The sequence below is a fragment of the Labeo rohita genome, chromosome 12, assembly GCF_022985175.1.
Source record: "Labeo rohita strain BAU-BD-2019 chromosome 12, IGBB_LRoh.1.0, whole genome shotgun sequence".
NCBI lineage: Eukaryota > Metazoa > Chordata > Actinopteri > Cypriniformes > Cyprinidae > Labeo > Labeo rohita.
In genome coordinates this window covers 1796218-1818315 of record NC_066880.1, presented here as the reverse complement: position 1 = coordinate 1818315, position 22098 = coordinate 1796218, and the positions used below count along the sequence as shown (strand labels likewise).

At 27.6% G+C, this 22098-nt stretch overlaps 2 protein-coding genes across 3 annotated transcripts; one reads left to right on the top strand and one right to left on the bottom strand.

Moving 5' to 3' along the window:
• Positions 1-282: 282 nt before the first annotated feature.
• LOC127173678 (dual specificity protein phosphatase 13-like) lies at positions 283-2964 on the bottom strand. The gene is made up of 3 exons (XM_051123588.1): positions 2816-2964; positions 869-1086; positions 283-716 (listed from the first exon to the last, which is right to left on the bottom strand). Exons 1-3 carry the CDS (start codon positions 2929-2931, stop codon positions 517-519), a joined length of 534 nt encoding a protein of 177 aa, XP_050979545.1. The 5' UTR covers positions 2932-2964; the 3' UTR covers positions 283-516.
• On the top strand, positions 2884-18655 carry LOC127173670 (sphingomyelin synthase-related protein 1). 2 transcript variants are annotated; one of them, XM_051123579.1, is made up of 7 exons: positions 2884-3005; positions 11175-11503; positions 13724-13991; positions 15369-15464; positions 15708-15825; positions 17457-17607; positions 17684-18655. In XM_051123579.1, exons 1-7 carry the CDS (start codon positions 2965-2967, stop codon positions 17986-17988), a joined length of 1308 nt encoding a protein of 435 aa, XP_050979536.1. In that variant the 5' UTR covers positions 2884-2964; the 3' UTR covers positions 17989-18655. The 2 variants fall into 2 exon arrangements, with proteins under 2 accessions (XP_050979536.1, XP_050979537.1); XM_051123580.1 differs by lacking the exon at positions 2884-3005 and adding an exon at positions 5511-5680.
• Positions 18656-22098: the final 3443 nt, after the last annotated feature.

The following is a 22098-nucleotide window of genomic DNA, read 5'->3' as shown; positions in this document are numbered from 1 at the left end:
AGCTGAAATAAAATGTTTGATTTGATTTTGTTTTATTTAATTTTAAAAGAATGAATAAATAAATACATAAATAAATAAAATACTGGCAACTACCTAAAATTAAACGTTTATTTGTTGCTATTTAATTTTATTTTATTTTTGATGGATTGATTGATAGATGGATGAATAAATAAATAAATAAATAAATAAATAAATAAAGCTGTGTGCAAATATAACAAAAAAAAAAAAAAAAAAAAAAAAAAAAAAACTTTTTAAATAAAAACAAAATAAATAATGGGTCATGCAGGGACTTTTATTTTTCTTTTATTTTTTACTATAAATTATGGGTGAAACATATGTTACAGTAAAAATATACATATATCAAATATACAATAATCTCTGAATTAAATACATTTTATTTCTAACACATGAGAGTTGCGGTGTGCTAACCTCACATGTATTTGTTTTATTTTCACAGCGGGTGGTGATGTAGGAATGTTGTTGGTGTTTATATCCAGTATATTGTGCTCATTCAGATCAGCGTCGCTCCGTACGGCGTAGAGTCGCATCCAAAGCGCGCAGCTGTTTGAGAAAACCTCGGTTTGGGAAGATCCAGCGATGCCGTTTGACCGTTTTAATGGCGTCCAGTAGAGAAAGATGCTGGTGTATCATGAGATAAGCCAGAACCAAAGACGCCGAGCGACTCACACCGACCGCACAGTGAACCAGAACACGCTCTGCAGACAACAACACAACTTTTATATCTATATAGCTTCAAAGCATCAAATCTTAGCATTTCAACTTGTATTTGAGAGAACAGGCCTATATGAAACCCATATTTACAACTTAGGGTGAAGTAAATACAAGCTGAGGCAGTAAATGGTTTTACCTCCTGGAGAACTGAGAACCTCCTTGATATAATCGGCGCAGGGGTGAAAATAAACCGACAAGTTGAACGATGGCGAATCGTCGGCGGGGACTCCGTAATACTTGACCGTTGAGCCGTAAAACTCGTGGCTGCCCTGGCAGTGCATCTTTCCATGAGCGGCGTTCAGGACGTGAGTGATGCCCAACTTCCACACACTGAAGCGATCATTGGCCACAGACCTACAGGTCATTAATATACGGCTGTTAAAACGTCCCTGAGAGAACGCAGATTTCTGGATGAATTTATGATGCCTATAAAATCTAACCCATCTAGAAAATAAGCATCTGACTGACTTTGGTTCACATAATTCTGCTGAAAGATTCATGTGGTGTATGATTATAAAAAAGGAGACATTATTCTGCTTTTATATTGGTTGGAATTATACCTAGACAGCATTTTTGGGCACTTTATGTGCAAAACTTGCCTATTATGGCTAGAAATGCTGTCTAAGTCTGTTTAAAACTGCCTGCAGCTCAATGGAGTTATTTTAGTTTTACCAAGATGATTTATTTACACAGTGTATGTACAATAATTTAATATAATAATTTAAATTTACTGGAATAAAACTGAACTGAAATTAAAAAATCATGCATATAGAAATACTAAAACTTAAAAATTAAAATGAAAACAAAAAGTAGTTCTGTTGTTATTGTTGTATTTTTATTTTATGAGTTCTTTTAAAAATTCTATACTGTTTTTATTTTTATTTTATTTAGACAAAAAACTACTACTAATGACAAACACAACAAAATCACTAAAACTTTAAATAATTTAAAATGAAAACAGAAAATATAACAATAAAAACATTTAAAATATTAATAAAAAAAAATTATTTTTATTTTTGTATCTTCCATTTTTTGTATCTTCCATTACTTACTGTAATAAAACTGTAATGAAATAAAAAAAAACATGTATATAGAAATACTAAAACATAAAAAATAAAATGAAAAGAAAATATAAAATAAAAAACCTTAAAATATTACTAAAAACTGTATATAAAATAGTAAATTACATTTGAATGAAAATACAATTTTTTATTTTCTTTATATATATATATATATATATATATATATAGTTTATTTTTGCATTTTCCATTTTCATTTTAATGTTAGTTAAATTTTAGTTTATTTTGTTTTATTTTTGTAATTGTATTAGTTTTTTTTAAATGTCTGTATAGTTTTTTTTAGAAAACATTTTGACTAAACTTAAAATAAAAACTGAAAATATAACAACAAAAACCAAAATATTAATAACAACTAGAATTTGTGTTTATTTGTCCATTTTCATTTTAATGCAAAAATGTTAGGTTTTTGTTAATTTTGTCATTTTGTTATTGTTTTTTAAAACGTCTATAGTTTTTATTTTTTATTTAGACAAAAAAAAATGACAAACAAAATCACTAAAACTGACTAAAATTAAAATGAAAACAGAAAATATAACAAAAACTATTTAAATATTAATAAAACTATAAAATTAGTTTCTATTTTTCTATTTACTATTTTCATTTTAATGATAGTTAAAATAATTTGTTTTGTTAATTTTGTCATTTTATTAGTTATTGTTTTCTAAAATGTCTATATAGTTGTTTTTTAATTAAGACAAAAAATGACAAACAACAAAATCACTGAAACTTTGACTAAAATAAAAATGTAAAATATAACATTTAAAATTTAAATATTAAAATATTAATTAAAAACAATATAATAGTATCTCAACACTAATATATATTAATTTTATTTCAGTTTTAGTTTTTGTACACGGAAATGAAAACGAGAAATGTTGCTTTGGCAACTAGCTGTTTTGTATAAAATAATGTGTTTTATTTAATTTTGTTTAATTTAATTTAATTTAATTTCAAGTAATGAGAGTGTTTGCAGTTTTAGTTTTAGTTATAACTCTGTGACTCACATATCACCCAGGAACAGGTCGGGCCAAACTTCATCCACATGATTTCCGCTCTTCTTCCCTCCAAACAGTATTTTCTCCAGTTCCTTAATGGAGGGCGTTTCACGGATGTCATCCATTAGACAGACTCATCGTGAATCTCTGTGTCTGATATGACCACGAACACAACTTCCACATCTACTGCGTCTGTCTGGTAAGATGTGCATTTCATATCTGCTGCTGTCCAGTTTAAGCAGATACATTTATCTGAAATGACAGGAACAGGTGCAGCTGGTCATCTAAATTTAACATTTAGCCATGCGCTGGTGTCCACCTTGTTCATTTTGTTGTGTTTTGTCATTTTATTAGATGTTTTTTTAACAATATAGTTTTTTTATTACAATTATTTAGACATAAAAAACTAATAAAAATGGCATACAACAAAATCACTAAAACTTTGACTAAAATTAAAATGAAAACAGAAAACATAACAATAAAAACTATTCAAATTTTAGTAAAAACTAAAATTAGGTTTTATTTTTGTATTTTACATTTTTATTTTAATGTTAATAATAATTTTTTAGTTTTGTTTTTGTTCATGTTGTGATTTTGTCATTTTATTATTTGTTTTTTATATGTCTAAATAGTTTTTATTTTTTTATTTAGACATAAAAATGACAAACACAACAAAAATTAAAAAGAAAAAATCTAACAATAAAAACTAAAATATTAATAAAAACTATACAATTATTTTTATTTTATTTTATTTATTGACTTTATTTGTTTGGAGCTTGTTTACCTTGCTCATTTTGTTGTGTTTTGTCATTTTATTAGTTATTTTTTAAATGACTATATAGTTTTTTTTAGTTTTTTTAGACATAAAAGACTACTAAAAATGACAAACACAACAAAATCACTCTGACTAAAATTAAAATGAAAACATAACAATAAAAGCTATTCAGTTTTTAATAAAAACTAAACTTAGGTTTTATTTTTGTATTTTACATTTTTATTTTAATGTTAATTATTACTTTTTGTTTTTTTGTTCATGTTATGTTTTTGTCATTTTATTAGTTATTGTTTTTTAAATGTCTAAATAGTTTTTATTTTTTATTTAGACAAAAAATGACAAACACAACAAAAATTTGACAATAAAGACTAAAATATTAATAAAAACTAAAATGAGTTTGTTCTTTCATTGTTTTTTGTAGCTGGTGATCTAAAATTAACATTTGGCATTAAAAACTAAAATATTAATAAAACTATGAAATAATTATTTTATTTTATTTTATTTTATGCATTTTTATTTTATTTTTTTTTTTTTTTTTTTGAGCTGGTCATCTAAAATTAACATTAAGCAATGCATTAGTGTTCACCTTGCTCATTTTGTTGTGTTTTGTCATTTAATTAGTTATTTTTTAAAATGTCTGTATAGTTTTTTTTTTTAATTTAGACAAAAAAAACTACTAAAAATGACAAACACAACAAAATCACTGACTAAAATTAAAATGAAAACAAAAAACATACAAATAAAAACTATTCAGATTTTAATAAAAACTAAAATTCGGTTTTAGTTTGTATTTTACATTTTCATTTATTCTTAGTTAAATGTTTTTTTTTTGCTGTTGTTGTTAATTTTGTGTTTTTGTCATTTTATTAGTTAAATGTTTTTTTGTTGTTAATGTATATTATAGTTTTTTTTTTTGTCAAATGTATTGAGACATAAAAAATAAACAACAAAATCACTAAAATATAGACTAAAATTAAAAAATATAACAACAAAAACTAAAATATTAATGAAAACTATAAAATTTGTTTTTATTATTATTTTTGTATTAATTATTTTGTAGCTGGAGATCTAAAATTAACATTTGGCATTAAAAACTGAAATAATAAAAACTATAAAATAATTATTTTATTTTATTTTATTTTATGCATTTTTATTTTATTTATTTTTTTTTTTTTTTTTTTGGAGCTGGTCATCTAAAATTAACATTAAGCAATGCATTAGTGTTCACTTTGCTCATTTTGTTGTGTTTTGTCATTTAATTAGTTATTTTTTAAAATGTCTGTATAGTTTTTTTTTTAAATTTAGACAAAAAAAAAAAAACTACTAAAAATGACAAACACAACAAAATCACTGACTAAAATTAAAATGAAAACAAAAAACATACAAATAAAAACTATTCAGATTTTAATAAAAACTAAAATTCGGTTTTAGTTTGTATTTTACATTTTCATTTATTCTTAGTTAAATGTTTTTATTTTTATTTTTTTATTTAATTAGTTTTATTAGAATGAAATTTAGTTTTATTAGAACAGTTTTAGTTTTATTAGAATGAATTTAAAATTTTCATTTTATTGTTAGTTAAATTTTTTTTGTTGTTGTTAATTTCGTGTTTTTGTCATTTTATTAGTTACTGTTTTTTAAATGTATATTTTTTTTTTTTATTGAGACAAAAAATAAACAACAAAATCACTAAAATATTGACTAAAATTAAAATAAAAAATATAACAACAAAAACTAAAATACTAATAAAAACTATAAAAATTGTTTTTTTTTTTTATTATTATTATTTTGTAGCTGGTGATCTAAAATTAACATTTAGCAATGCACTGCTAGTGTTTACTTAGATTAGAGCATTAAACATTAGAAACCCAGCAGCGCCGGACGGTGTAGTTCCACCTGGTGGCCAGTAGATGTCGCTGTGGGCGCGCCAGCGGAAGTGACCTCATCTGCAGTATTTACACACTGAAACACTTTCACAGCTGTCAGATCGACTGTGCTCCGCTACCTGGGTCACGGCGCGATGATTTACCACAGATGTCCCGACAGACTGACATTTAGGAGATTCGTCGCGATTCGGAGTGAACAATCTAATGTGTAACGTAAGTGAAGCGCAGCAGGCTAACCGCTAGCAGGCTAACACACTCACTCACATCTGAAAAATCACACTGACACCACACTGATCAATTGCAATAGGCGTATGAACCCTTTTCAGCTCCATTCTTTGTTTTATGATCGTCTTTTATTGCTGTGATAGGTTTATGGGTGGCACACTGCATATTTATGCCATTTGGTGATTTGGAATATTTTGTGTTATGATTATAAATCTCGTTTAGACAGTCATTTAATGATTTAGGTCAGCTTCAGATATCAGAAATCATTTCCTGAGCTGTTTGATGAAATAAAATGTAGTTAATCTACCACAGGTAAACAAAATGTTGTGTAAAATGCTTTCTGATAGGCAGACACAGACGTTATTCTGACAGGTTGATTTACCTGCGGCAGGTGCGGGGTCCTTTTCCTTATCAACACGCTTCTCTGTATCGGGTATTGATTAAAGTCCTTAGTGTAACGAGCTGAGAGATATAATTATACCTAAGGGTACTTCACCAACAGGCTCATATTACTTTACTGTTGTTTTCTTGTGTCTGATAACAGAGAGGGCGTGGTTAACGGTGGGCGTGGTGTATTTGGGTGTGGCTACGCGCTGGTTGGAAGCGGTGGGCGTGGCCACTACTGTGATAAGATGCTCAAAAGTACATATTTTAAAAATCAACTCGTTTTAAGTGAATAAATAGCTGACTAATTAGTCTTAACTGGAAGTATTCTTTATTAAACAATTAATTAATATACAATTAATCGCGATTTTTCGCATCCAAAATGAAAGTTTTTGTTTGCATAATATATGTGTGTACTGTGTGTATTTATTATGCATTTATAAATAGACACACATGCATGGATATATTTAAGAAAAATGTTATGTTTATATATTAAATATATTTATATATAATATTCATGATATAATAATAAAAATATAAAGATGTAAATACATGTAAATATTTTTAAATATATATATATATACAAGTTTTTGTTTACATAATATATGTGTGTATTGTGTATATTTACTATGTATTTATAAATAAACACACATGCATGGATATATTTAAGAAAAATGTTATGTTTATATATTAAATATATTTGTAGATAATATTCATTATGTTAATAAAAATACATGTAAATATTTTTAAATATATATACAAAAGTTTTTGTTTACATAATATATGTGTGTACTGTGTATATTTATTATGTATTTATAAATAGACACACATGCATAGATATATTTAAGGAAAAATATGTTTATATATTAAATATATTTATATATAATATTCATGATATAAATAAAAATATAAAGATGTAAATACATGTAAATATTTTTAAATGTATATTCAAAAGTTTTTGTTTACATAATATATGTGTGTATTGTGTATATTTATTATGTATTTCTAAATACACAGACATGCATGGATATATTTAAGAAAAAATTTAAGTTTATATATTAAATATATTTGTAGATAATATTCATTATATTAATAGAAATACATGTAAATATTTTAAAAAATATATACAAAAGTTTTTGTTTGCATAATATATGTGTGTACTGTGTGTATTATGCATTTATAAATAGACACACATGCATGGATATATTTAAGAAAAATATGTTATGTTTATGTATTAAATATGTGTATATATGATGTTCATTACATGAACATGAATATTTTTTTAATATATATATATATATATATATATAATTAAATATTTTAATACAGTATATGTATTTATATATACATAATAAATATACATATTACAAACATATATTATGTAAACAGGGTTTTTTGATTTTGGATGCAATTAATCAAGATTAATTATTTGACAGCACTAATTGAGTTTTTGTCTCCCAGTTCATACTTTTATTCAGAATTGCGAGATTTTTTGTGTTTTGTTTTGCTATTTTTTTGCAGTTGCAAATTGCAATTTTTTATCTCACAAATTTCACTTTTTTTTATTGCTATTGCAAGTTTATATCTCACAATTCTGACATTTGTGCCAGTGTTTTTTTTCTCAGAAGTATAATTTTATGTTGCAGTTCAGATTTTTTTTCTCAGAAATGTGATGAAAAAAAAAAATTGCATTTAGTTGCACTTAACTTTTTTATGCACTATATGCCTTAAGCCGTACATGAACACAAATTACATATAAACTACTTTTACGGTACTTTTCCAAGTTCCTTTCCATATTTGAGTAAAATAAATAGTGAATACATTTATTTTGAGTAAATTGAAGACAATATTGTTCATAATCAGCAGCTTGTTCTAGAATGCAAAACAACATAAATCTAGTTTGATAGAATAACACCAGTGACATCTGCAACAGTGCAGTCACTGACTTTATTTCACTGAAGGTCATTTTCTGACATTTAAATATGATGTTTGCTCTTTACTTACGTATTTGTTTAAAATATGCAAAATCTGATAGACGTGCAAGTTTAGATGTGATTTCACATGCATTTCTTGTCATCTTGTCATGTTTTGCATGTGTTTAATGCTGTATTTTAGCTTCTTTTTCTGAAGAAAAAGACTATGAAGTCACTGTACTGTCATTAGGCTGAGGACACATGATGATGCAAACCTGTTAGAAGGCCATTCAACACGTGTCCTGCTGAGCTGTGAGGGTTCGCCGGCGTGCAGTAGTATTTTAGTGATGTGTCAGTAGATCTTTTCAGGGAAAAGAGGATGTTTCCTCACATCTCACACTGATGCTAGCACAAACGTTTCTGTGTTTCATCTGTGAGACGTCAGCAAAAAAAAGACTTGTTTCTGTTCCTGTGGTGTGTTAAAATGAAGTGTTGTTATTGGGTGAAAAGTGTGCTTGTGCTTTCTGAAAGTTTGTGTAAGTGTGGGTGTGTTTCTAAGCATTAAGGATCTGTTGCTTCCGAGCAGAGTTAACAGACGTCCACAGGGAAAAAGACGGACACGCTAAGTGTTTTCTGAGAGCTAATGAACCGAGGTTCAGGAACAGAACAAGATGCATTCAAACCTATTTGTTTAAAACAGTTGTGCCAGCAGTTCTTAACCTTTTTGACTCCTGCGGTCCACGACAATATTTGTCGTTTCTGACCATTAGGTTTTAGGATTCCAGAGGGTTTTATGAGCCAAATGTTCTTCTGGATTCATTGAAGCAATAAATTAGCAAAACTTTAACAGTCATCCATGATGGGTAAATGAGTAAAAATATTTTTACTCACAATTTCTACCTGATTAAAAAAAAAGAAGTTGGCATAACAAGAATTGCCCTTAACACTGTAAATATTGTATTATTTCTTTTAACCTCCTGAGACCCTGAATCATCATATGAGGACATTATATTTTGGTGAATTTCTTTATGACTGTAAATGCCACTGGATGTCCTGTACAGAGCACATTCAGGGCAAAAATGTCTGAAATTAATTTAGTGACACTCTTGTGGAAATATGATTGTATTTATTAATTATGATTTAAATCGGACTGATTTTTAAACTGTGTCATGAATCAACATCTCAGGAAAATGTTGTGAGTTTTCAAATCAGAATATGACTTTCTGTTACGGAAAAGGACGTTGATTTCACACATGTCCTCTGATGAGGACACCGGGACTGAAAGCATGTTTATTACGCATTTTGGGAGACACAACAAATGAATAGGGAAATTATGTTTCAGTATTCCTATGAAATATTATATATTATTATGAAAATCTTGTAAATTATTACTCCCATTATTACACTTGTTTTTTCATTACATGTTGCCCCAGAACACATTAATATGCAAATTAGATTTATTTTGGTTATTTTGGTTATTTACATTGGTGATTAAAAAAAAAAAATGTTTTTTTGTTTTTTGCCCATGCATGTTTATTCATGTCTTTATATTTAAAAAAAAAAAAAAGTCCCGATGTCCTCTACCAAGGACGTAGCATGACTTGTGAATGAAATATTATTTATTTTTTTTGTAGCATTTTTTTAATGCTCTAAACAATGTAATGACATGAAAAAATACAAATATTTTTTTACTTTTTTTTTTTTTTTATATATATTTTTAGGTTAATTCAATTAAATTTAAAAAATGTAATTCAAACTTCTTTTTTTTTTTTTAAGTTATATGAGATACTTTAATTCGATTTAATATTATTTAATTTAAAATGTTTTGTACAGCCAATTTGATTACTTAAAATTAAGGCAGCAACTGAACTTGATATTTGACATTTTTATTTATTTATTTTTGCAGTGTTGTTTTAAAATTATATTAATTTACATGACTGCACAGGTCTAGAAATAACACATTTAAAATTAAAAATTTAAATTTTTTTAACAAAAACATTTGTTACTAAATGACAAAATATTTTATTTTTATTTATTTTAGCCTATTTTAATACTTGTCTGTTTTATTTCAAATCAGTTTAAGTCTTGAGATTGGTTGGGAATCACTGCTTTCAATTAAATGTTTTTATTTGTTTTTTTATTTTGTTTTATTATTTTTTAGTATTTAATTTAATTTTATTAATTAATTTATGAATGTATTAATTTATTAATTTATTTTTATTTATTTTATTTTATTTTATGTTATTTTATTTTATGTTATTTTTATTATTATTTTTTTATTTTTTTTTTTTTTTTTTTTACAAAAATTATGTTTTTCTTCCATACTAAGTAACTGACCTATAATTTGTCAATAAATATTCTGGTCTTTAATAAAATTGTTCACATGACAAATGAACGAAATGATTTGGACCAGATGACACAGCAGCAAAGCGGAAACTAATCATAATTTATCTCAGGCTGCATTATAACCATTTCCTAATTCAGAATATGATCAAAGATTGCATATGTGAATGTGTTCAATTTTATTTTAGCTCAGAATAAACTAACAAGATGAATGAAATGACTTGTTTTTGGCTGAACATCAAAGTCAGTAAAATTCCCCAATCCTAATAACCAGCAGGAACATATAAAGAAAGACATCTTGCAAAATGTAATGAGTTTTCAAAGCTAGCAGGAGAAAAAATGTGAAGAGTTCAAGAAGTATTCAACTGTGTGCTGCATTTTATGATCAGAACGATTTATATGCACAGCTTCTGTTCTTTCAAGTTTGGTATTTTTCATCGTTTTCACCGCACTGGTGCGCAGACGACAGCGTTTGGCACTTGTGGCTGCATTTTGTGATTTGATTTTCATCTTGTGGATTTAAGAGGCAGTTTTTAACGTCTAACAGACACCGCTTACTCAGACTGATCCTTAATGAACGAGTTGGTCACCAGCCAAATAATCAGAGCTCAAGCCAAGAAGCACAGCTGGGATTCAGTGCTTCAAATCCGTAGTAGTGTATCACGAGATCTTTGTGGCCTGTTTTACTCGAGTATGTGCTAGTTTATATCTAGATGTGATGTGCAACTCAACGTTACGAACAAGCACATGGTGCTAAAATGAAGAATAGCTCATTATATGTCTTATGCATTTCACATAAAAGTTGTTCCTACAAATTTCTTATTCTTTATTTCTGTCTTCAGTTCGTGTGAGAGGATGCGCGAGCGAGAGATGGCCGGTAACGGCGGGCAGCTCAGCGTGCGCCACTGGACCCCGAAGCACGTGGGCCGCTGGCTGCGCGAAGAAGGCTTCTGCGACTACGTGGACCTGCTGTGTAACAAACACCGCCTGGACGGAACCAGCCTGCTGACGCTGAGCGAATACGACCTGCGCTCTCCTCCGCTGGAGCTCAAGGTCCTGGGAGACATTAAACGGCTCATGGTTTCTCTCAGGAAGCTGCAGAAGCAGAACGCCGACGTGTTAGAGGAGCTCGGCCTGTCCTACGACGGACACTCGCCTCAGAACAGCGCAGGTGCCGTTTCTGCTAGTTTGTATAATCACATTTACAGGAGCATTTACATTAGAAAGGATGACTTTGAAGGGTTTTACTATACAAACAACTAAAGCAAAGCACAAACATTTAAGCACTAGTGCTAAAAATATGTCAGGCACCAAAAAAGATGCAAAAAACAGGCCATTTGAATTGCATGAGCGCAAATGACAAATTTCAAGCTCATTTTCAGTTTTGAGTAAAACAAGTACTGTAGTTAATAAATTCATTATGGTTCATTGAAAAAATGTTCTTTCACTGTTTCAGCATTTAAAATAGGATGAATTTGGTTGATATTATAATTGCAGTAGTGCCGCATTCTACTTTTTTCTTCAAAGGTCATTTACAGACTTTTAAATATCTTTTTTTCTGTTTGCTTAGTTATTTGTTTAAAATATGCAAAGTAAACACTGATACAGATATAGGCTGTGGATTTCATATGGGAGGACTTTAAGTGGCCTTTCAAGGGTTTTACTATACAAATAGCTAAAGCACAGTGCAATCATGCAAACACTAGTGCTAAAAATGTCAAAAAGGTGTTATAAAAAGCAGTCCATATGACTTATGCACTGTATACCAAGTCTTCTAAAGCCATACATAAACACAAATTATATAAACTACATTTGTACTTTACTTTTCAAAGTTCTTTTCCAGTTTTAAGGTATATAATTAGTGAATAAATTTATTCTGATGGGACTGAAGACTGATTTTATTTTATTTTATTTTATTTTATTTTATTTTATTTGTGTTTAGTGTGATTGTTTGGGAATTTATTATTTTATTTATTTATTTATTTGTTTGTTTGTTTGTTTTGCATAAAGGATTTTTTGATGTCCCCAAATAATAATAATAATAATAATAATAATAATAATGGTTATAATAATAGTCATAGTAATGATAGTAATAATAATAATAATAATAATTATTATTGTCATTCAAAATTTTCTAAAAAACTTATTCTAATGAGAGTACAAATATGGAACTAAAATTATTTTATAATTTTTTTTATAATAATTGTATAATTATTTAACAGCTTAAATTAAAAAAGCAATGTTTATATATGTAAAATTTTTGTTGCATAGACTTTTATAAGTCATAGACTTGCCATAATTCATAATTCTGATGGGACTGAAGAAAAAACAGCAACTTAAGCTTTTTATATTTTATTTTATTTTATTTTATTTTATTTTATTTTATTTTATTTTATTTTATTTTATTTGTGTTTAGTGTGATTGTTTGGGAATGCCTGCATTAATTTTTTATTTTATTTATTTAGTTTTTTGTTTGGAGGATTTTTTTGACGTCTCTAAATAATAATAATAATAATAATGGTTATAATAATAATGGTTATAATAATAATAATTAATAATAATAATAATAATACTACTACTACTACTACTACTACTACTAATAATAATAATAATTATAATTATAATAATTATTATTATTATTATTATTATGTCATTGTAGATTTTCTGAAAACTTATTCTACTCTGAGAGTAAAAATAAATATGGAACTAAAATTATTTTTATTTTCAACAGCTTAAATTAAAAGCAATGTTTATATGTGTAACATTTTTGTTGCATAGACATTTTTTATTTTTATTATTATTTTTTTTTTTGTTGTTGTTGTTGTAAGGACCACAGTTGCCATAATGTGTAAATACCTGATGGTTTTATTTAGCGAAAATATTATTTCTAACTTTTATAAAGTTAGTAAAATAATGAGTAAATACATTTATTCTTAAGAACATATGAAGAACATATCAGCAGCTTTAGCTGTAAAGCAGGATAAAATGTGGATTATAAAGTGACAGTTTCAGTAGTGCAGTGTTTTAGCTTATTTCAGTGAAGGTCATTTTCTGACATTTAAGTATCTTGTTTGCTTTTAACCTACTTATTTGCTTAAAATATGCAAAGTAAAGTCAGAAACAGATATAGTTTGTGTATTTCGTGCTGTTTTAATGTTGTTCATGTGGACTGGACTGGTTGTAAAACAGTGAATAAATAGTTAATAAATGTATTTTAATGGGATTTAAGAAAAATCTTCAGCTTTTAAGTGTAAAATGAGATGTTGCACTATTGCAGTTGTCAATTTTATTTAGTTATTTTGTAACATTTAAATGTCTTGATTTCTGTTTACTTATTTGTTTGAAATATGCAAAGTCTTATACAGATATTTTTCTGTTTTGTGTCGTTCAGGTGGAGTGGATTGGTTGTGTAACGGTGAATCCGCGCGGGATTGCGATGCCGTGTTGGACACTTTGAGCGGCGATCAGTATCACCAGTACAACAACGGTAAATACAAGCAGCAGCCGCGGAGATTGGACCCCGAGTACTGGAAAACCATCATCAGCTCCGTCTACGTGGTCTTCGTCTTCGGCTTCACGTCGTTCGTCATGGTGATCGTCCACGAGCGAGTGCCAGACATGAGGACGTACCCGCCGCTGCCAGACATCTTCCTGGACAGGTGAGCCTTTTTTAAGCTGATATGCTTAATAAGCTTAATATGCATTTAATTGATCAAAAATACAGTAAAAAATTGTGAAATATTATTGCAATTTAAAATAGCTGTTAAAGTGTAATTTATTTATGAGATCAAAGCTGAATTTTTAGCATCATTACTCCAGTTTTCGGTGTCACATGATCCTTCAGAAATCATTCTAATATGCTGATTTGCTGCTTAAGAGAGCTTTCTTGAATCTTTAAAAGCAGAAAAATGGTCTGCCATCTTGAAATAAGAAAAATGCACTTGGTCTTGATTAAACCTAGTTATAATTGCCTATTTTATTTTTTATTTTATTTTATTTTATTTTATTTTATTTTATTTTATTTTATTTTATGTTATGTTATGTTATGTTATGTTATGTTATGTTATGTTATGTTATGTTATTTTATTTTTTATTGGGAATGTCTGGAATTACCTGCAATAAAATCACGTTTTTATGATTAAATTATTAGCTTTAAAAAAAGCTCATGAACATCCTGCCGTAATCTGGCACTATTTTATTTTATTTTATTTTATTTTATTATTATTTTATTGGGAATATCTGGAATTACCTGCATTAAAATCACGTTTTTATGATTAAATTATTAGCTTTAAAGGAACTTATGAACATCCTGCAGTAATCTGGCACTATTTTTTTATTTTATTTTATTTTATTTTATTTTATTTTATTTTATTTTATTTTATTTTATTTTATTTTATTTTGTTTTGAATGTTTCCCAAACTGGCGTTGAGTGGATGAAAAGCTAATAATTAAATAAAATATTTACATTTAAATAAAAATAATTATTTTAAAAATAAAATCAAAATCACTACTAAAAAAAAACAATTCTTGCCTGCATGTGACCATTGGTTGTCATTAGAGAACTGTATATATGTAAAAGTGTTGTTAAATGATTAACGTTTAAATATCTATTTACATTTTTAAATATTATCTTAAAAATTTCAGGTTCATCTAAGTGAATATTTTCGGTTTCAGTTCACATTTTTAAATCATTTCAGTATGAGAAAATCATATCATCAAAAGAACAAGAAGCCAGATTTAAACACCACTGACTAAAACTCAGACTAAAAACATATCATTTTGTTTTCATTTGCTGATGATTGAGGTTTCTGGCAACAAAAATAGAAGTAAACAGCTCTGATGGTGAGCCGTACCCATTAGAGGTTTGCAGTTGATGATAATTTTCTCCATCATGCACCACAGGACGTGGTTAGAGTTCACAGATGAGCATGAAAACATCATAAAATAACAGCATTAATCACCATCTGTTTGGAGGAGGATTATGTTTTGCTCACTCTGTCTTTCTGACCTTTCGCCTGGTTTTCTCCTCCCTCCAGTGTACCCAGAATCCCCTGGGCGTTCGCGATGGCTGAGGCCTGCGGCGTGATCCTCTGCTCTATTTGGCTGCTAGTTTTGCTGCTTCATAAACACAGGTAACACATATGCACACATATATGTAATATATGCATACATGCAAACAAACATTTTTCTCGTGTAGAACAATATTCAGCAATGAAACGTGCAGGAATGTGTTTTGAGAAACTTATTTTAACTCTTGAATCGTGTCGGGGACACCGACAGCCGCATCTTTTGATCTGACGCTGATAGAAAGTAAAGGTCAGACCATCAAAGAGGCTTTTATCCCTGACCCAGTTTGACGCGTGTGTTTCTGTCAGGTCGATCCTGTTGAGGCGGTTGTGTAGTCTCATGGGGACGGTCTTCATGCTGCGCTGCGTCACCATGTTTGTGACGTCTCTCTCTGTCCCGGGTCAACACCTGCAGTGCACTGGGAAGGTACAGACATTATCATCATCATCATCATCATCATCATCATCATAACACACACACAGACTTTGATCTAAAACATAGTGAAAACTATTCTGAAAGATACAGTAGGCTTTATAATCATGAGATCGCATTACGTCTTTCATGACGAAGCAAATCACAGTGAATGTTTTGTTCTTCAGTGAATGTTCCTATGACTCATCACAGTTTTTGGTCCTAAAATATTTTAATAAAATACTTTAACTTTCCTTGAGATTTTTGTTAAGAATAGTTATTAATAAAAAGTCATATTTTAAATTATTAAAATTCCCAATAAATAAATGAATAAAATAAAATAAAATAAAATAAAGTAAAATGTGTGGTTAAATTATTAAAATATGACTTTTTGTTAAGAATAGTTATTAATAAAAAGTCATATTTTAATCATTTAACAACACATTTTATTTTATTTTGTTTTATTTTTTTTATTTTATTCATTTATTTATTGGGAATGTTTGGAAATGCCTGCATTAAAACCACATTTTTATGATTAAATTATTAACTTTAGAAAATGCATAAACATCCTGCAGTAACCTGGTACTATATTTAATTTTATTTTGTATTTTTTTTATTTCATTTCATTTTTTTAATTTGGGAATGTTTGGAAATGCCTGCATTAAAACCACATTGTTATGATTAAATTATTAGCTTTAAAAAACACATGAACATCCTGCAGTAACCTGGCACTTTATTTTATTTTATTTTATTTTATTATGACTGCATTAATTTTGTATTTATTTATTTGTTTGTTTGTTTTGCATATTTTTTTGAATTATGACATCCCCAAATAATAATTATAATTATATTCATAAAAATAAATAATAATAATAACAATAATAATAATAACAATAATAATAATAATAATAATAATAATAATATTATTATTATTATTATTATTATTATTATTATTATTATTATTATTATTATTATGCCATTCTAAATGTTCTAAAAACGTATTCTAATAAGAGTAAAAATAAATAAATTTTTGTTGCATAAAGAAGGCATTATGGCATTATTTTCATGACACATTTATCCTAATTTTGTATTATTATTATTATTACTATTATTATTATTATTATTATTTTGCAGTGACCACAATTGCCATATTGTTTAAATGCCTGACAGTTTTATTTAGCTAAAATAATATTTCTTACTTTTTATCATGATTTCACCTGGATTAAATGCAAAAGAAAAGTTGATGAAAGAGTATAGATAAAAATGGTTTGATTTCATTAAAAATAGACAAATTTTTGTGTATTTTTCTGCTTATTAGACTATAATATCTGTGCAATATATAATTATTTTTATTTTTAACTGCTTCAGTTAAAACTAGAACAACCATAATTGCAAAAACATTTAAATATTTGTAAATAATATTTCTTCTTTTTCTTGTGATTTTTATTTATTTTTTTAAATCAAGACTTGAACAAAATGCAAAAAATGTTGATTAAACATATTGTTCATTCCATTCATACCAAAAAGTATGAATGAAAAATAGTAAAGTTGATTAACTTAGAAACACATTAACTGCAAACTCTATTGAAAATAAACTCATTTTTCATAATAAACTGTGTGTTTCTGTTTCGATTTGTGTATGTCAGATATACGGTGACATGTGGGCGAAGCTGCAGCGCGCCGTGGCCATATGGAGCGGTTTTGGCATGACTCTCACCGGAGTGCAGACGTGTGGAGATTACATGTTCAGCGGACACACGGTCGTCCTCACCATGCTCAATTTCTTCGTCACTGAATGTAAGTTCACACACACACATTCATTACTATAGTTTTTGTCTCCGGTATCATGTTTGATCCTCCCGTCCGTCCGCAGACACGCCGCGCAGCTGGAACTTCATCCACACGCTCTCGTGGGTCCTCAACCTGTTCGGCATCTTCTTCATCCTGGCGGCGCACGAGCATTACTCCATCGACGTCTTCATCGCCTTCTACATCACCACCAGACTCTTCCTGTACTACCACACGCTGGCCAACACTCGAGCCTACCAGCAGAGCCGCCGCGCGCGCATCTGGTTCCCCATGTTCTCCTTCTTCGAGTGCAACGTCAACGGGCCCGTGCCCAACGAGTACTGCTGGCCGTTCGCTCGGCCCGCCATCCTCAAACGCCTCATCGGCTGATTCCCGACGGGAGCGTGCGGTTCCTGCGTTGCCATGATGTAGAGGAGGCCAAAACCTCACATGCGTTTCCTCCAGTAGCTGTCGTCTTTACAGGGATTTCATCTTGCTTTACTTTATGATGGAAACTAAAAATACTAAACTGGAACTATTGCAGTCTTGCTCTTCCCGGTGACTGGGAAACTTTTAGGTCTCTTAAACTGGTTTGCATGACAGTATTCGTTTGGCCTAGTTTCTTAATAATGCTGTAGATACTTGACGTTGTAAATTCCTCATTTCTCCCAAAGACGTTTCAGATTTTTAGCGTTGTGAAGATACTGACGTGATCAACTTTTGAAGCAATATGAAACTTCTTACTGTTGTTTTAAAACGTTTCGTGTGAAACCGGATGGTTTTCATTGAATTCTGATCATCGTATTGGTCTTATTGCCATTATTGTTGCTATTTTTGTAGTGCGATGATTTTATTTAGGCAGTATTAGTAGCTGTATGGGATGACAAAATGAAAATACTGTGTTTAAGACGTAAATTGTCCCCTGTATTTTAGTGAATCTCACAAAATGTGTTATTTCATATTTTTTGTTTTATTTTCATTTTTTTTTTTTTGTAATTCTCAGTGTTGAATAAAATATGTATATTTATATATATATATATATATATATATATATATATAAAAATGCACACATACATTTTTAATATAACATTAAAAAAAATTAAATAATATTCTTTTTAGATATATATTTATATTTATATATTCACTTCTTTGCTTTTTTTTTTTTTTTTTTTTTTTTTTTTTTGCATTTTTGACATTTTCTGTTTTAAAACCAGAACATGCCATATTTAAATATTTTTACATTTTAAATTAAAAAAATATGTTTGGCAAAAAATAGGAAGTGTGTGTGTGTGTGTGTGTGTGTGTGTGTGTGTGTATATATATATATATATATATATATATATATGTAATTTTTGGCAATTTTTTAAAATATTATAACATTTTAAAAAAATTAATGTTCTTTTATTTATATATATACTCGCACACACACACACACACACACTTCTTTGCTTTATATTTAATAGTTTAAATATTAGATATTAGATAGATATATATCTATATATGTGTGTATATATATATATATATATAAGAATATTAATTATTTTAAAAAAGTTATATTAACAAAATATATATATATATATATATTTTGTTAATATAACTTTTTTAAAATAATTAATATTCTTATATATATATATATATATATATATATATACACACATATATAGATATATATATATACATATTATATATATACTTTTTTGCATTTTTTTTTTTTTTGCTTTTTAAGCTTTTTATTTTTTAGCTTTTTGACATTTTCTGCATTAAAACCAAAACAAGTGATATTTAAATATTTTTACACACACACATATTTATATATATATATATATATATATATATATATATATACATATATATACATATACATATATATTTAAAAGATATTTTTAAACAAATGCATTTATTCTTCTTCTTCTTTTTTTGTTTGTTTATATATATATATATATATATATATATGTATACACACAAAACCAAAAGAATAATAATAATAAATGCATTTGTTTAAAGATAGGAAATGTGTTAATCATGAGCAATGCAACATAAAAAAATGCAAAATGCTTATAATAATCCATAATGCAAAAAAGTATGTGTGTGTGGTGTATGTGTATATATATATATATATATATATATATATATACGTAATTGATTTTTTGTTTTTTGCATTTTGATATTTTCTGCATTAAAACCAAAACAAGTGATATTTGCATATTTTTACATTTTAAATGTTCTTATTTTTAGAGTAAAGTATGACTTTAACAGGTTTTGTGAGATTCACACTCAAACTTTTGTCATTGTTGCTGTATGTTTTCCCCCATTTTTAATGAAAATCTATTTCAAAGCAAATCTCGCCAAACCGTGGAATGAAGACGAGGCGTTTTTCGCAGCATCATTCCAGTTGCCAATGACCTTTGATATGTGACTTTGTCTTCTTACGAACGTTTGTTTTTGACCGATGTCCTGACTGATTTCAGATTTACTGTATATGATGGTCATGAGGGTTTTAGTTACTTGAAAGTTTACAAAAAGTATGTAAATGATCGTAAAACACGTGCTGAAAGCAAATGAGGAAGATCTGGCCGTGCTCGTCTTATTTCACGTCTTACTGGATGTTTAAAGTGTGTTTTTGTGGTAATCGGGGCTAGTTTTGATGAGGTTTTCTGTGTTAGGTCATTAGGATTTTAATTTGGTTATTTATAGACATTTGAGCACAGAGAATTGAGTGACCTCATGCGTGTTTGATGGAGATGTACAGAATCGTGAGGAATTGAGATGTTATTGTGTATTATAATTTTCCCTTTTGTCTGCAGTATGTAATACTGAATTGAAAGCAAACTACAGAAAACATTTTTAAAGGTAGCTTGGGCCATTTACATCTGTTTAGCCAAATAATTGATAGAGTTTTCACACTCCAGACGCTTCATAACATGATCTAACATCTGTATAATTTCATGTTCTCTGTGCTTGAAAATGCCATTCAGCCTCTTACAGACTTTTGTTAAGCCTGGAAGTGTATTTTTGAACATTTGAGTGGATATTGATGGGATTTTGGATGCTCTGGGTTTGTTTGGATGCTCAGCATTTATCTGCCATCGTCAATAAAATGTACAAATTTAACTGAAATGAGAGAAGTGAAATTTCTGTCCATGCCAAACAAGACTTTTAGGATGATAATAGTATCACTAATGATAAAAATGATCATAACAGCTAGTCTTCGGATCCTGATCACGGATCTTGAAAGGCAGCTATATATTTAACATATAAAAATCCAATTTAAACAGTGAAAAATTAATAATGTAAATATGTGTACAATTATTTTATTTTATTTTTAATTCATTTTAATAAAAAAAAAATTATCTATTATTATTATTTATTTTTTTAATTTTTAATCAATATATATATTTTAATCTTAAAATTTTTATTCATGGATTTTTATGTATTTTTTAAAATCTTATTTTTATTATTTATTTATTTATGTGTCTTATTTTATCTTTCTAATCTTCTCCATGAACCTCCAAGCACTTCCTTGTAGCCCTCATAATAATAATAAAATTAGAATATAAAATAAATATTAGACTTTGCCTCTTTCAAATGAGTTAATAGTAACAATAAATATTACTAATATTAATAATAATAATAACAACAACAATAATAATAATAATAATAATAATAATAATGATTATTATTATTATTATTATTACTACAAACATTTACAATATAAGTAAATATCAGAAATGTTTATTATTTATTCTTTTTTTTTTAACATACCTTCTATAGCTCTTCAATTATCATCCCTATATAATTATATTATTAAGAAACAAATCATATAAATTATGTGTGAAATATTATTTGGAACATATTTTTATTTTTTAAATTTTTTTGTATTATTATTTCTTCATTTTTTACGTTTTTAATTTAAATTTAATTTTTTTATTCCTGAATTTGTATGTAATTTTTTCTTATTTATTTATTTATGTCTTTTTTATGTTTCTAATCTTCTCCATGAACCCCCTAGAATGTCCTTGTAGCCCTCTGAATAATCATAAAATTTGAATATAAAATAAATATTAGACTTTGCCTCTTCAAATGAGTTAATAATAATAATAATAATAATAATAATTATTATTATTATTTATAGACATTTAGAATACAAAAGTGAATATCAGAAAATGACTGTTAGCAGCTCTAGTGTTATTTTCCATAATAAATGATGTACATTTGCATAAAAATATAATTTTAAATGAAGTCAAAGCTGGTAATAACAATACTAATAATAATGAATCGTAGTAATAATAATAATAATAATAATTATTATTATTATTATTATTGCAAACATTTACGATATAAGTAAATGTCAGAAATGTTTATTATTTATTGATTTATTTTTTTATTTATTATATTTTATTATATATATATATAATAAAACAAAAACCACTGAAACAACTAAACAATAGTTAACATTTTCTTCCTTTTTCCTTAGGACATATTCAGCAGTTGCAGTGGGGA

Bases quoted from the DNA above. Each gene is read 5' to 3' on its own strand.
- LOC127173678 (XM_051123588.1), bottom strand. From the start codon at position 2,931: ATGGATGACATCCGTGAAACGCCCTCCATTAAGGAACTGGAGAAAATA. The intron at 1,087-2,815 runs GTGAGTCACAGA...AATGACCTGTAG, and splicing joins GACCTGTTCCTGGGTGATAT to GTCTGTGGCCAATGATCGCT. The intron at 717-868 runs GTAAAACCATTT...TGTTGTCTGCAG, and splicing joins GGTTCTCAGTTCTCCAGGAG to AGCGTGTTCTGGTTCACTGT.
- LOC127173670 (XM_051123579.1), top strand. From the start codon at position 2,965: ATGACCACGAACACAACTTCCACATCTACTGCGTCTGTCTG. The intron at 3,006-11,174 runs GTAAGATGTGCA...TTCTGTCTTCAG, and splicing joins ACATCTACTGCGTCTGTCTG to TTCGTGTGAGAGGATGCGCG. The intron at 11,504-13,723 runs GTGCCGTTTCTG...TGTGTCGTTCAG, and splicing joins CTCGCCTCAGAACAGCGCAG to GTGGAGTGGATTGGTTGTGT.